Source organism: Amphibalanus amphitrite, unplaced genomic scaffold (assembly GCF_019059575.1).
Source record: "Amphibalanus amphitrite isolate SeventyFive unplaced genomic scaffold, NRLGWU_Aamphi_draft 000081F_arrow, whole genome shotgun sequence".
NCBI classification, from domain to species: domain Eukaryota; kingdom Metazoa; phylum Arthropoda; class Thecostraca; order Balanomorpha; family Balanidae; genus Amphibalanus; species Amphibalanus amphitrite.
Window position 1 is genome coordinate 215,714 of NW_024881577.1, and position 17,067 is coordinate 232,780.

The 17,067-nt window shown below is 44.7% G+C and overlaps 1 protein-coding gene across 1 annotated transcript in view; it reads left to right on the forward strand.

The window, feature by feature from the left end:
• LOC122379589 (potassium voltage-gated channel protein Shaw-like) overlaps positions 1 to 17,067 on the forward strand; it is a 43,755-nt gene continuing 26,688 nt past the window's right edge. Inside the window, exons 1-5 of the mRNA XM_043361904.1 lie at positions 1 to 82; positions 6,027 to 6,231; positions 8,678 to 8,810; positions 9,038 to 9,217; positions 12,875 to 13,642. Of these exons, the coding sequence (XP_043217839.1) occupies positions 6,038 to 6,231; positions 8,678 to 8,810; positions 9,038 to 9,217; positions 12,875 to 13,642 (1,275 nt within the window). The 5' untranslated portion in view covers positions 1 to 82; positions 6,027 to 6,037. The remainder of the gene's footprint in view (positions 83 to 6,026; positions 6,232 to 8,677; positions 8,811 to 9,037; positions 9,218 to 12,874; positions 13,643 to 17,067) is intronic.

A 17,067-nucleotide genomic window follows, 5' to 3' on the forward strand; every position in this document is an offset into this window, starting at 1 on the left:
GCGGCGGTCCGTTTCCGTTGAACCACGCACGGACCAGACGAGCCACGTCTTGAGGGAGGAAGAGCGTCCCGCCGAGAATCAGGTACCTGCGGGCGGCGTCCGTCGGCGTTTTGGGGGGGACATCCGCCAATTTGTATCTGTATCTGCAAAGCATAGCAAGTGTGATTAAAGGTTAGAGTAGGTATGTCAAGAAAAATGGGTCAGCTGGGAGGCGTTCTGCCGGTAGGGGGTAAAACATCAGGTGGGGGGTCATACGGGAATGCGGGAAAGGGACTTCGCCGAAGCGGAGGAAAGGCTCACCTACCCGGAGATGCGATTGTAGGCTTCTGGTTTATTTTGTTCTGGGAGGCATTAAGTTTAGATATTGGCTATGTATGTGTCGTGTTATTCAAACCGTGTGCAAATCGTTTATGGCACTTCTGGTGCGGAATTGCATGCCTTGTTTCGTGCAGTGTTATTGATTGGATGTGTGGTGTACATATGCATCAAGAACAGGCAGAGAGAAATGGGAGATCCCAGCTACGGACAGTAACAGCTCACTTGTTTTCATGGTCACAAGGATTTATATTTAAAGTCGGATGGGTGAAGTAAAAATATGTTCCTTTAACTGTAGGGGATTGGGAACGTTTGAGAAAAGAAGAGATGTTTTGAATTACCTACGCCAGAGTGATTTCAACATATGTCTTTTACAAGATATACATTGCAAACCAGAAAGGCAAAATTACTTCCGCAATATGTGGGGCGGAGACGCAAAAATAGCAGGGTTTTCACAGAATTCGAGAGGGGTGGCAATTTTATCGAGGTCAGTGGATTTGAAATACAACGACATACGCATTGATGAATTCGGAAATTATATCATTGCAAGTGTGGTGATTAATGATCAGCTTGAAGTTATATTAGTGAATACATATGGCCCAAATATAGATGATCCCCATTTTTTTATTAACGTGTGGGATATATGCGAAAAAATGAAAGGAGAGAAAGACGTGCCATTTATTTGGGGTGGAGATTTAAATATCACTTTAAATTTTTCGATAGATGCCCTTAATTATTCCCAACAGCATAATAAAAAGGCCACTGATGCAGTAAAAAACATCATGAATCGTAGTGATTTGATCGACATTTACAGAGAAATTAAGGGTGAAAGGCAGAAGTTTACTTGGAGAGTAGGCAATCCTGTTAGAAAGTGTGCAAGATTAGACTACTTTCTTACGTCAGAATCCCTCATGCCAATGGTAACAGATGTTGATATCATTCCAGGTTATCGAAGCGACCATTCTATAATTACAATGGAACTGAACCTGACAGAGCAAAAGAGGGGGAAAGGGTTCTATAAAATGAACACATCTTTGCTAATGGATCGAGAATATGTACAATTAATAGAAAAGACAATAAGGGACACGATTTTAATTTATGCTCTTCCAGTTTATTCAGTTACTTTTGTCAGAGAAAAACCAACAGAAGTTGAGGTGATGATCAGCTGGAGTGCATTTTGGGAAGCTCTGATTCTGAACATGCGTACTGAAACGATTTCCTATTCAATTCATAGACGTAGGAAGTTAGTAGAAGAAGAGTTCAAAGTAATTAAGGAAATTCAAAGATTGGGAGATCATGAAGAAGGCGAGCCGTCCGACGAAGTACAGTCAAGACTATCAGTCTGTAGGGAAAAATTAGAGGGCCTTAGGAAAATAAAAATGGAGGGTATTGTGACACGAAGCAGGGCTCGCTGGTACGAGGAAGGTGAGAAATCGACAGCATACTTCTTGGGGTGTGAAAAAAGAAATTATGTTAATAAAAACATTGCTTGTCTGTGTGATGCAAATAATGAGCGGAGAACGAAACAAACAGAAATAATGGATATATTAGTTCAACATTTTTCTGAGTTATTTACTGAACAGCCCATTGATTGCACAGAGGCGGAGAAATTTGTAGATGATCTACATATGGAACAGCTCTCACAAATACAGTTTAAGGAATTGAATAGACCGGTGACGCTTCAGGACCTTACAGATTCCTTAAAAGGAATGTCGAATAATAAGGCGCCGGGAACAGATGGATTTCCAGCAGAATTTTATAAGCTATTTTGGAAAGACTTAAAACTTTTTTTCCATAGAATGGTAATGGAAAGCTATGAAAATGGTAGGCTACCAACGTCTTTAACTGAGGGAATTGTAACACTCATTCCAAAACCTCTGAAGCCTAAAGATGAGATAAAATCATATCGGCCGATAACGTTACTAAATTCGAGCTATAAGATAGTTGCATCTGTAGTAGCAAATAGAATAAAGAAGGTCTTACCAGATGTTATTGGTCATGAACAAACGGGTTTTATACAGGGCAGATTTATTGGTGACAACACTAGACTTACATATGACCTTATTCATCATTTAAATAGTACATAGAGAAGTGCTTTATTTCTTAGCTTGGATATTCAGGATGCCTTTAACTCAGTTAACTGGGACTTCATTCGCATAATGTTGAAGAAGTTAAACTTCCCTGCATTTTGTATTCGGTGGTTCGATACGCTTTCTTCAGAGGCTGCCTCATTGATTGTTTATAATGGACATATATCAAAACGGATAAAGCTAGGAAGATCATGTAGACAAGGAGACCCTCTTAGCCCATATATTTTTGTGATTGTAATGAACGCATTGCTTCAAAGAATTAAACAAAACAGAAATATTTCTGGAGTCAGAGTAGGTGATTTGGAAATCAAGATGTCTGCTTACGCGGACGATGTGATGTGCTACTTAGATGGTAGCGTGAATAGTTGTAGGGTTTTATTCGAAGACTTAGGAATCTTCGCTAAATACTCCGGATTAAAACCTAATATTAAGAAGACCCAGGCGTTTTGGGTAGGTAAGGATGCAGAAACAAGAGAGCCAATTTGTTCGGATTTGGCTTTAAGATGGACAAAGAAACTTCTGGTTCTGGGAATCATTTTTGCTAATGACGAGACTCAATCAGTGGAAGAAAACTATGGCAGCAAGCTAACGAGAATTAGTGCAATTATTGCCAGCTGGAATAGACGCAATTTGTCGCTGGGTGGTAAAATCATAATCATCAAGACGTTTTTGCTACCGATTTTGACACATATACTTACAGCACTCCCCAGTCCGCCAGAGGAGTTTATGAAAAAGTTGAAAGCGACATTATTCCAGTTCATTTGGAACGGAAAAGTTGATCGGTTGAAAAGAAGTAGTATTTATAGAGATCATTTAAAGGGAGGGTGTAATATGGTAGATGTTGACACGTACGATACCGCCCTGAAAGTTACATGGGTGAGGAGAGAAATCATGGGTAATCATGACTGGTGCAAGTTGTTTAGGCAAGAAATAGCACGATTCCAGTTTATCTGGGAGCGCAATGCAGATTCATTATTGGAAATGGGAAGAAATATGTCCAATAAATTTTGGACAGATGTTGTACGAGCAATGGCAAAATATGATCAGAGCATCATGGTGGACATAGAAGATGTTAATCGACACTCCGTGTGGTTTTCAAATCATACAAAATTTAGAAACTATGAAATAAAAGCATGGAGGCAAAAAGGAATAGTTTACATCAATGACCTATTAAGGGACAATGGAGAAATAATGTCCTTTGAGGAAGCAAAAGTTACTTATGATCTGAAAGGGACAATAATAGATTATCTAGGTCTGGTACATAGTCTGCCTGTTGAATGGAAAAACAGACAAGGTAAAGTAAAGGAAGCATATCCTATTATTCACCCAAATCATTAGTCAGAAAAAAGGCAGTAAGTATATTTATAACACACTTCTACATCATAAACACAAGGGAAGTAAAAACAGTTGGGAGTTGGGTTGGGAGCAAGAGATGGGACAGATTGACTGGTTGAAAGTATATGAAGCAAATCTTAGACTAATTTCGGTTAAATATCGAACACTACAATACAAAATTTTAACGAAAATTGTGGCAACAAAACGTTTACTTTACCAAATGGGCATAACAGTATCGTATAGATGTGACAGATGTACGCGATGTATTGATACTATAATGCACAGATTCTGGTTTTGTCCATTGGTCAGAGCATTTTGGAAGGACGTTGAAACATATCTGAGGAACGTAGGCTTAGTTCGAAACATGTCTTTTTTTAACTTGAAAATGATAATTCTAGGAAATGATGAATTGCTGGCTATTAATCATATCATCATCGTAGGCAAAACGATGATTGCTGGTAAATACCTACTTTCTGTTGACATTTTATTAACTATATTGAAAAGGGATATGATCACGGAAAAACACATAGCGCTTAAAAGGGGAAAATTATGTGACCATGAAAAGAAGTGGGCAGGGTTGGCTGAAGCATTTGACCGGTCTAGCTAAAAAGGATTGTAAAAGTGTGTAGGATGCTGGGAGTCACTAGGCGATCAGTTTATTCTGTTGTCTCTCTTCTTATCTTTGCGTGTGAAACGATGTCAGAAGCTGAATACTATTGTTATTAAAAAAAAAAAATATGAAATATAAGATGAAACATTAGACAATAGGCCTAATACGAATACCTACTGAGTGGAGTAGGTAAGTAGCAATGCAAATTATTGTACGCAAAATATAATCATTATTATGTGATGTCAAAGACTTCGATTTTTTTCTTTACTAAGAAGGCACATTCAAAGGGTAAGCCAAGTCATAAAAACACGTTGCACATAGCATAGGTTGCACCTACAAGTTTTTTTCCATGAGACTACATATTTTCAAAAGCATTGACGTTGAGTAGCTACTGATGAAACGAATGTAGTAAGATGGCTTTTATGCGGTCCCAACCTCGCCTAACCTTCTCACAAATTATGACCTAACTGTACGGCACTGCACACATCGCCTCGATTTTCCCACATAAATCATCTATCTGTGACCAGCAGCTCTGAGAGGGGTCCTTCACCCCCCCCCCCCTATACACACACATACGCATACACCGCCAGGAGCGACACACTTACACCACAGCCAGGAGCGACACCCGCGGTCGTCGATCGCTGATGTAGCTACCCCATTCAACGGGCTTTTAGCGTCGGATGCAGGCCCGGAAGGCCGCCTCGGCTCAGTGGCAGGCCCTCGGGGTATCCGCGTATCGGGCCTGCTGTCGCCGTGTGGGGAGGCCCCAGTCCCTGCCGATGCGGGAAGGAGGGTGGACCCGTCTTCTTGGCAACAAGGTGAAGCAAACATTCGAGTCCTTGACATCATGTAAAGATGAGCTTTCGCAGTTGTCGCTGAGGAGACCTGCATCTGCTCCGCCGCTGTCAGGGCAGACACCGCACCATCTGCTCCGCCGCCGTCAGGGCAGACACCGCACCATCTGCTCCGCCGCTGTCAGGGCAGACACCGCACCACCTGCCCGGCGCAATCCCTTCTTGTTGATACTTCGGACGCTACGCTATACAGACGAATTTACAAAGCAATGTGCTATTTTTCAATAAATATGCATATGACTGACACAATAGATACAAGAAAAAGGTGCCACCAGCTTCAGATAATTCCATAGGCGGCGGAACGGGGAGGGCACCGGGGCACCGTGCCCCCTTTGATTTTGGCATTTTAACATTAGCCCTGTGGGCGTTGCATGGAAAGAATGGGACCAAAAGTCGGCAGTGCCCCCCCCCCCCCTTAATTGAAAGTGTTCCGCCGCTACTGGATAATTCGGCCGTTTTAATCAATGTTTTATTAAATGAATATCGTGATTGATGTTACAAAATATCCAAATCGTGATAAAATACAAATTTAAAGAAACATACAATCGAGCTTACAATAGCTATCAAGCATTGTACGCCTTATATAAAGCCATATCTATACAGCAAATGAACAAGTTATTTCAAAACATCGATCTCATCCAGTTTCTCACTTCCCAACCGACATATTGAAGCACTTTCAGACGACCGGTAGCATGCCACTGCACCAGATCTGGAAGTTCTAGGACCCAATAATTACCAACTAAGTGACGTTGGCCTTGTATGTGACGCCAGTATGTGATAAGTGACGTTCACTTTGCATATCACCAGTGTTCTTTTTTATAGGAGCCTGGACCATGGACGGGGAGAACCGCATAATCCTCAACGTGGGCGGCATCCGGTTCGAGACGTACAAGGCCACGCTGAAGAAGATCCCGGCCACGCGGCTGTCCCGGCTGACCGAGGCGCTCGCCAACTTCGACCCCGTGCTCAACGAGTTCTTCTTCGACCGGCACCCGGGCGTGTTCGCGCAGATCCTCAACTATTACCGGTGAGTGTAGAAAGGTGTCCAGAAAGGCGGTGCTGAACGCTGTAGGGTCATAATACTAAAAATATTACATTTCTAACATTATTGCAGTTTGCTGTGTCATATGGTTTGCAGTTCAAAGAAACATTTTAGATAAAAAGTAGCCTTCTTTTCATATCGAGTAAACATCCTCTTGTATGACATTTGCACGCTGCACAGGCTTAGGTATGCCTCAGATGGCCCCAGTATCCACCAGGGTAGAAAGCCTGATACATTTTTAAAGAGTAACACCAGTATAACGCCTTTTGGCGCGACTAACGGAGCGAGCGAGAGGGTGGGCCTTGCACGTGCGAAATTTCGAGGGGGTACCTCCAACTGACTTGTGCACGGCACCCTACTAACCGGTCACTAGCGATGTGCCAAATTTGAGCACAATCGGCCCAGCCGTTCTCGAGATCTGGAAGCGGCACCTTGCACGTGCGCACGTGCAAAATGGGTCCCAACTGACTTGTGCACGGCACCCTACTAACCGGTCCCTAACTGTGTACCAAATTTGAGCGCAATCAGTCGAGCCGTTCTCGAGATCTGGAAACGACCCCTGCACGTGCGCACGTGCAGCAGCACCCCAACTCATGGATATGCAGTGCCTAGTGGGTGCCTACCTACATGCCAACTTTCAGCGCAATCGGCCAAGTAGTTACCGAGATATTGCAACAATTACAAAACTGACACCTCTTCGTTTTGCACGTGGCACGTGCATAAGGGGTCACCCACATGCATCAGGAATAGTCCAATACTTGGTAGAAGGAATGAAGCTACCCTACAAAAATTACCGCATGTAAATCGGTCAAGTGGTTGCTGAGATATAAGCCTCGCAAAAGCGTCCGCACGGCCGGCCGGCCGGCCGGCAGGCCGCTCATACTCAGAAATTTCCGTTAATCTAAGGAAAGACTCCGCTCGCTTCGCTCGCTCCGTAACAAAATCATCAAAAGATAACACCACGTCACTCCCAACATGATGCAATAAAAACTATGCCAAAGTTGTCGTATTTGTTACTTAGTATCAAAATTAATTGTAGGCAATAGGGATGTAGCAAGTCAGAGGTCGGATAATCGAAAATAACATCTCGGATTACCTTCTCGATCAACAATAACGTGATAACGTCTGCTACTTTTCTGAAGGTTCGCTCATCGCTGAATGTCACGAACAGAGCACATGGAGTGATTCGCAAGATTAGAAAACTTGCTAGGGCTCAAAATCCTCCAGCATTGCGCCGAGTGTCTTCTAAGTGTTTCACCATTACTACTTGTTCCATCTGTACGGCGCCCCTGTATTGCCAAGAGTTGGACGTGTTTCTCAGAATGGGCGCAATCTGTAACTGAATTCCCTGGCTCAGTTCCATTAAGGGCAGCTTAATCCAGCGACCCTTAATGAGGCGTTCCCACGTTGCGGCGGCCGAGTTTCTGATGTCATCTCCGACTCGGCCGGGCAATGCCACGGTAATGACCCCACCGGCACGTGCCCGCGTGTGGGCGCCAGATACCGCGCGTCTAATGACTCGTTTAAAGCCCATTAATGCTGCGGATCGGCCGACGAAGCTAGGAATTGAGACTGCCTCAGATCTGCAGTTGCGACTATTTTAGGCCGGCCGTCCACGCGCTGAAGTTCGGGGAAACCATGCATGTCACATTACCGTGAAGATGGTGCCAAAGATAGTCATGTCATCAAGGCCCAACTGGATTAGTGGGGCGTGAAGCTAGACGATTGTGAATCTTGGCGGCCGCTAGGATTCACAGAAGCATGAAGTCAGAATCAAATTGTATTCTTGATGGAATGCGTGTCGAGTTGAGATGAACTGAAATGTAAATTGCTGTTGGCGAGTCGATGGTGCGAGTGAAAGGGCCCTAGACAAGCTGAATTGACCAGAAGCTTCAAACTTCTTCATTGGTACGTCTTGTCCATTGCAGATAAGACGAAATTGGAAACAATTTTACTTGTAGGTGTCGAAAAGGGTTAGATTATAATGTTCGAATTCGGTTACGAGTTACGATAATTTGAGTGTTGATTGAGCTCAAGTAAATGTGATTGCAGTCAATCAACATGTTCAAATAATCACTTTTGACGCCTGTTTTCCCTAATTCAAAGTAGCACTGGCACGCTGGTTAGCTTGCTGAAAGCGGACAACCTATTTTATGTGGTGTAACATCCAGTTGCGATATTCCGTATTCCTGAACACAGCTAGCTCAGAGGTGCGAGTGGCGTTTCCCGCCGCGGGGTGTAGCACTATGTTTTCATTTACGAGGAATGTTCATAGACCGTAACCGGGGTTCATTACCCATTCCCCAGCGGGACGGAAAGGCCGCGGCGCCGTAAATGCGGGGTTCATTGTCGCCGAGCCGGAGTTCGGCGCCGCCCCTGAGTGTTTTTCCTCGGCACCGCTGAGCCCCGTGCGGCCCGCTGCTGCTGACAGGACGGGGAAGCTGCACTACCCGACCAACGTGTGCGGCCCACTATTCGAGGAAGAGCTGGAGTTCTGGGGCCTCGACTCGAATCAGGTGGAGCCCTGCTGCTGGATGACCTACACCAAACACAGAGACACACAGGTAATGATGACTTACACCAAACACAGGGAGAGCCAGATATGGATGACCTATATCAATCAAACACTAAATGCTATAAACATCCATGCAGAATCTCCTCACTCCCTCAGCCCCCCCCCCCCTTCCTGCCTGCACCACAGTCAACACCTCTATTGTAAGCAGCGCAAAACCCCTATAATCACTACTTCACATAGGTACGTACACTAAAAATTTCATCGGTCCGATTGCAGACAACGTTGGCGATTCTGGACAAGCTCGACTTGGATTCGGAACACCCGTCCGAGGAGGAGATCGCCAGAAAATTCGGCTTCGAAGAGGACTACATGGCTGGAAAACTTTCCTGCTGGCAAACTTTGAAGCCAAAAGTTTGGAGTCTTTTCGACGAGCCGTATTCTTGTGTAGCAGCAAAGGTAGGTGGTGATGGCTTTTAGCAATATCCCCAGGGGTGTAATCGGTTTTCAAAGTTTGAATCAAAGACAAGACCTTAATGCATTAAATTAATATTGGTAACAAGCTATTCAGTCAAAAGAGATTCAGGTATTTTAGCCCGCTCGAAAATTAGGAGTCCCCGTTCAGACATAGATTGGGTAAAATCGATTACTTTTGGTTCTGAACCCAACACGTATAGCCGTCTATGGCTTAATGAACGGCCAAGGTCTAAATACTGCATCCAAAAGCAGAAGTATCCACCAATCGGTCATACAATTCAAACCAATTAGAAATAGTTACTCCATCGCTTAGAATAAATCTAGAGAGGTAAGGCAGTTGCTCCATTAGCAAGGCGCGAACATTGCCAAGTAAGTCATGTTCGAGGCCGCAGGTACTTACGTAGTGTAGAGCTAACTGAATTTCCCTTGGGACGTTGTAATGCTCGAGACGTAAACACGAAAATCACATCAATTTCAATCAGTCGAACGCTACCAACAAAACATCCTCAGCTGCACTGGGCTTCAGACTAGGCGAGAAACATGACTTGCTGCAGTAAAAACAAGCTTACATGCACGCCCTAATGCTGTTTTGTGTGTCTGAGAAATTCAATTTTAAAATCTTCCACAAGCATTATTTCTAATACCGGACGTGGTAGAAACGGTAACATTAACCTTCGCCCTGGTGGGGGGGGGCCATTTTGGCCCCCCCCTGTGGTTTTTCAGCAATAACTCAGAAACCACTTGAGTTAGCGCCCTGAAACTTTGTATAGCTGTTTATTCAACATTTTTACATCATGTCCTTTTTTGGGGGGTTCGGGTCAGGTCAGGTCAGGTCACAAGGTCACCAAAACTGACACCACCTCTAAAAAAGTTCAAAGCTCTCTCAAAGGCACAGCTTTTATCCGATCGATGTAAAATTTACAGTACTTGAAGATGTCACCCAGCTCTACAAAATGGCTATCTCGGATTTTTTATAAATGTGACCTAAGGTCAGGTCAGGTCATCGCTGCTCCCCATTATAAGTCAATGGGAGAATCGAAAAGTAGTTGTTTTTCAGCTAAATCGGGCGTGATTGTTCCTATATTTCGTTATTGAAGTGTCTTGGGTCAGCAAATCACAGCCCATGTGAAACCATTTGCTTGTGACCTCGCTGAGGTCACGCTAGGTCATCTCCCTGGTCACCAGAGGTCACCAGCGGTTTTTCTGCACTTACTTGTTATTGAATAGAGATAGAGACTCCGTTCGACGTTTATCGTGTTTGTCTCGTCAATGCGGATCGAATGATATGCAGCATGACCTATTTCGGTAAGGTCATGACCTTGACCTGAGGTCAAATTTTCAAAATGACCTTTCGAGGTCAAACTATATATCATTCGACGCGTCTCGACGAGCCAAGCACGATGGTGCATGAATCGTTTCTCTATTTTCTCGTGAATGCATGCTATAGTTAAAAACATTTTCAACGAAATTTGCCAAGTTGACCTTGCATGACCTCTGTAGGCCAAACCGTTGAGCTGAGGTCAAATCTGACGAACCTTGGCGAAAGAGCTTGAAAAGAGCTATCGATTGCTTTTTTCCGCGGCTCTCTAGCTCTTCTAGTTTCCGAGCTACAGCGGAATATGTCCGGCAACACCGAAAACACTGAAATTTGATCTATGATGACCTCTAGCGACCTCAATATTGACCTTAGCGAAAAAATGACCGAAATACTTTCGAACGTACTTGTTATGGGCTTTCGTTTGCTTTTTTCCGCGTCTTCCTAGCCCTCTTCGTTTTCGAGTTAGACGGGGGGGGTCATTTTGGCCCCCCCCCCCACCAGGGCGAAGGTGGCTCAGACCCACACCAGGGCGCGGGTTAACCCGCGCCGGGCCGGTGCTCCGAGATTCCGCGCTGGGCCGGGGGTGTCTGAACACCCCCCAACCTTCTAACTCGGCTCCTGGGCCACGTAGCGACACGCGGTAAGCGGCAATCGAAAGAACGTCCAAAATAAGGACGAAAACACTTCGGTCATTTTTTTGGGTCAGGTCAAACGTCAGGAGGTCACCAAAGGTAAAATGTTGACTATTTCAAAATTTTGGAAACTGCCGAAGGCTATCTCGGGAACCGATAGAGCTACAGCGCCGCGGAAAAGCGCATTCGATAGCCCTTTTACAGACCTTTCTGAGTGTTGTTCTCAGATTTGACCTCAGGTCAACGGTATAGCCTCCAGAGGGCAAAAACTCCAAAAATAGCCGTTTTTACGAAAAGTGTTTTTTTCGGCAATAACTTTTGACTCAAAAGAGCATGACATTACTTTTGCCAGCATCGTGTTTCTCTCGTCGAGACGCGTCGAATGAACTATAATTTAACCTTGAAAGGTCAGCTTGAACATTTGACCTCAGGTCAACGTCATGACCTGACCGGAAAAGGCCATGTTGCATATCAGTCGATCCGCAACGTCGAGCCGAACACATCTAAGGCATTTCTATCGCTCTAGCACACCTCTATCAGAAGTTATTAGCGAAAAACTGTTAGATTCTGTTCGTGACCTGAGATGACCTCGGGGACATAACGAGGGGTCACAGTTGCCATTTTCCGGTTCAGTGTATCAATTTTACCTACATCTCGATGTTTGAGAGTGTCTAGAATAGCGTTCGTGCAAAACAGACGCTTTTCAATTTTCTCCCATTGACTTATAATGGAGAGGTCGTAAAATTGACCTGACCTTAGGTCACCGATATCAAAATTCCAAGATATACATTTTATAGATAATGTTGCTCTAATCAATCGCTTAAAGTTTCAAGGCAATCGTTCAGTCGGTGTAGCTATGACGAGCATTCTTTTTTTTAGGTGAGGTCACTTGGCGTGACCTGGTGACCTGACCTAAGGCGACCTGGGTCTAAAATTTTCACAACATGTGCGGAAAAGATGCACAAACAGGTGTGCCAAAAACGGCGGCACGGTGCGCCGCCGTTTTTGAAATATCTGCGAAAAACCGCAGGGGGTGTTCAAACACCCCCTCTCCGGCCTGGCGCGGGTTAATATGGCTAAACGCGTCAATATTGAATCAGAGTATACGATACATTGTTCACGTCTCATTTCTTTTAACAAAAACTGTGGTCAAGTTATCAAGTCCGTCTCATGCTAATAAGTCTTTAGCAGGGTGGAATGTGCAGCAAAGAAGCTAAATGAGCTTAGTCCCAAAGAACGTATGCATACGCAAGTCAGCTTTTCACCATTATTCTTTCGATATCGGAACAAAGCAAGTCAAGCGATTTAATGACAATGCCATGAGCATACGAGAAGCAGCAGCCCTTGCCGGATATTTCTAGAAGCTCTGTCGACCAATAAACCACGCCCCAGATGTTCCTTATGTTGTATATTGGGCAACTAAACTACAGTTGGAAATAGGCTAACCCAATAACATTAGTAACTTAGTAACTTAAAGGACAGCATTAGTAGGGAGGGAAGTGAGGAATATGGGAGTAAAATTGTGCTACATTTGTTGGGCACTTATATCTGCAGATGGGAATGGTCGCGTGAGATGTCATCGCATTGTTTTGCCTGCGCCCGACACGTAGCCCATGCATATGTAATCAAGACAATTGAAGTGTCGTGCCAGTGTCTAAGCAAGGTGACGTTTGTTTCGTATCGTTTCAGATAGTAGCGGTGATATCAGTGTTTTTCATCGTCATCTCGATCCTGTCGTTCTGCCTAAAAACCCACCCCAACATGCGAGTGCCTGTGATAGACAACGTCACTGTGACCGGTGTCAATAACACCGTGCATTGGACGCTGGACAAAAACCGCACCAACCCGCACAAGGCCTTCTTCTTCGTCGAGCTGGCCTGCAACATGTGGTTCACCTTCGAGATCATCATCCGCTTCATCGTCAGTCCTAACAAGCTCGACTTCATCAAGTCGCCGGTCAACATCATCGACTTTATCGCTACGCTCAGCTTCTACACGGACATGCTGACCGACTTCCTGCTGAACAAATTCAACAAGAACCTCACCAACACCAACGCCGACATCCTCGAGTTCTTCAGCATCATCCGCATCCTGCGGCTCTTCAAGCTGACCCGCCACTCGCCCGGACTGAAAATCCTCATCCACACGTTCAAAGCCAGTGCCAAAGAGCTGACTCTCCTCGTCTTCTTCCTCATACTCGGCATCGTCATCTTCGCATCGCTGGTCTACTACGCCGAGCGGCTGCAGGCCAACCCGTACAACGACTTCAAGAGCATCCCCGAGGGCCTGTGGTGGGCGATTGTCACCATGACCACGGTCGGCTACGGCGACATGGTGCCCAAGACGTACGTGGGGATGCTGGTTGGCGCGCTGTGCGCCATCGCCGGCGTGCTCACCATCTCGCTGCCCGTGCCCGTCATCGTCTCCAACTTCTCCAACGTCTACTCGCACACGCAGGTAGGTGCTGCGGGGAACGTCATGGCGATCAGAAATATTGGATGATGCTTCTATGTCATTTTTAAAAGTAAATACTCGATATTCTTAGAGCATGCCAGAATATTCAGCTTAGTCGGTCCACAGTCACTCTGACCAGCTGACTAGCCATGGCCAGCTTCCAAGTTCCCTCATCTATACGAAGATAACGATGACCTTCTAATGATGTGTGCACGGGGCATCGACTGAAAGCTGAGAGCGTTAAGGCATGCGATTCTGCATGAATGTCGCTCCTATGCTAACAAGAATAAATGAGGTGTGTGTATAAGGAAAGTAATGAACACTTGGACAAGTTACACTTAATAATAAATATCGCAGACAAGCGACAATGATCCTTCAGCATCACTTCTAGGTATATCATTACTCAATATGTAACAAAGGTGAAGGCTCCCGACTGAAAAACTTGCTTGTCTGTCACTAGTCCACATTGTTTAGTTCAGCATATCAATACAGAAATCGTTTGTCTGTGGCCCGAAGAAGTCTGCCAGGTGGACAACAAAAAAGGCCACAGGGTGATTCAGTGAACGCCGTGCACATACCCTCTAAACTCTCGCCTCTCACCTTTCGCCATGCTGGCCCTAATCCTGGCCGGGTCACCACCGTCGGGGCGCCCGGATAATTCATTAACGGCGCAGCTTGTCAACAGGGCCTGTTTGAGTTGCGATAGTGGCGGGGCTACGTCACACGCCGAGAGATTAGCCGGTATGGATCGGCCGGCCGGCCAGGCGGGCGCCGTCACCTCCCGCCCGCGCTGAACTCTGGACCACCTCTTCTTGACTCGCGCTTATCCTACAGCTACTTAGTAATATGTCCTTCAGAACTATAAATAACATTTCAGGACGAACTCTTTCAAAGACCCGCCATAATCCTGCTGAGATTATTGGATAGGCTCCGGCCTGGCCTGACATGAAAATAGATGTTCATGAAAGGCCAGTCCTTAACCCGCGCCCCGTTGGGCTCTGCCGAGCAACGCGCCCCGTTGGGGGGGGGGGCCATTTTGGCCCCCCCCCCTAAGATCTCGAGAACCACGCAACCTAGCGACAAGCGGCAAACGGTGTTGGATAGCCCTATCAGGGAACTACCTTGTGACCCAATTTTATTGACCTAGGTCAAACCGATGACGTCACAGGTCAGGTCAAAGGTCCAATTTTCACCGTTTATAGGCATTTCAAGAAATGCGTTGTAAAATCGAGTAAAATGCATTTCATTGAAAGTCATCGATGGGGAAATGTTCTTCAAACACATATTTTGCTATTTGAGGTCACTGATACCAGGTCAGGTCACAGAGGTCAGGTCACGGGGGGGGTCACAATATGAAAGTGTCGTGTGATACATGTTTTATGGTCCATTTTACATGACGAATGCGATTATGTGGGTCAGGCAGCCTTTGGGGCCAGCTTAGGTCACGTTTTGGTCAAGGTCAGGTCAAGGTCAGGTCAAGGTCAGGTCAAATTAGGTCAAATTTTAAAGTTAATATTTTTGCATAAAATGGGTATCGAATCGATGCAGCTCGTCACGGGGAGTTCAATGGTGGTCTTTGTTTTGCCGTACGTGGTCTAGAATCGCTAAAAATTGAGTTCAAAAATTTGACGTCATCATTTTTGAACAGTTTTTTCGCTATAACTTGGCCAAAAAACGAGATATCGATCTGAAATTTGGTATGTATATAGAAGAGCGCAGGGACTATCACATATATTCCGGTTTTTTTCGAAATTCGGGAAAATTTTGGATTTTTTTTTTAGTTTTTCTAAAAAAATCAATTTTTTGAATTTTTTGGGGTCAAAAAACCAAAATTTTGAAAATCCGAGATAGCAGTTTTGTAGCGCCGCTTTTTGTCTACTACACCATATAAAGAACTTTGAAATTGCTTGATAACTGTAGATTTGGTGAGCGTTTCAAGATTGCATGTTTTTTGGTCATTTTTGCTCGAACATGACCTCAGTTTGACCTCAATAACTCCTGACCTAAGATGACCTAAGACTTGAAATTTGGTGTGAAGGTGTCAAATTGATGCCCGGGAAGGTACTGAAAATTTGGCGGCGCTGCGCGCCGCCGTTTTCTTGCTATTCAGGAAAAACCACAGGGGGGGCCAAAATGGCCCCCCCCCCCAACGGGGCGAGGGTTAATCATTATGAGGCCAATAAATCTCCCGTGGGTTGCTATACTAGTGGGTGCTGATTTATTTAACCATCCACTATTCATTGCGCATCTGAGAGCGAAATCCTGTGAAATTGTACCCGCTTCAACATACGCCTTTGGACGAGAACCAATATGTGCCCTATCTTCATGAGGGACTGTTTACCCCATTATACGGTGTTAATGCAATGATGGTGGATGTAATTGAAGTGAAGGTTTATTACACTTTATCGCCTGGCCTCAACTTAATGTCAGTAGGGCAGTATAAAGTGCTGCTTCAATTAACCTTTTAAAGATAACGGCGCTGTATGAATTTCCACTCGTTTACACTTTCCAGTCAAAGCGCACAAAAATGCGTAGAAACTTTTGGAATTTTGCAGACAGGAGCTAGCGCCTAAATAAACATGTCGAATAAAAGCAAACTTGCATTATTTTATCGAAAGTAAATATACCTATGTAGTAAGAGCTAACATTATCATAACTATAATTATGCAAACTATTATGCAAACTATTCAAGGGGAAAATTTAATCCCCAATAAGAACAGCTCCCCGATGCGCTCAGCAGCATCCAAAAAACCTGCACTTCACTGTATGTAGGTCGTTATCGTCAACTGATAAAGCAAGAATCATGCTACCAAATACTTTTTCTCGTAAAAAAATCCTAGTCAACACACTATGCAATTAAGCACTGAGCCTGTATGATTTGCCAATCATTTCATCTGGCGGCATTCAAAGAGCTTGCTATATAGATCGTCGGCAGCCGTTGCGCGTCCTAATGAACGCCACGACCGGTGGCGCATTTCGGCATGCTAACGGCCTGTTTACCAGAAACCCGAGACACACCGGCAGAATTAATGAGGAAAGCGAGTCTAAGATACCAATAACAGAGGAAACACAATAGTTCAATTTAGTTTGTAGTTCGGCTTTTCCGAATTATCGATCTTTGAGGAAATTACAGTTTGTGTGAGAAGCGCAAGCTATCATGTCACACGGAATACTCACGTTACCTATAAGTTTTATGTGTAATGCGTACCGTGTAAAGTGTGTTGTGCACATTACCACGACTCCATCATTGCGTCGAATGTCGATGCCCAAAACGTGACAATGTTTCCCGTCATGGAATGCCAGTTTACTCATATTAACCTTACACAAGTTATGTCAGTTCAAGCAAGATAGGCATCACATTTGAAGCTTTGTTTTGAGAAACCTTGTCAGTCCAAGCAAGATAGGCATCACATTTGAAGCTTTGTTTT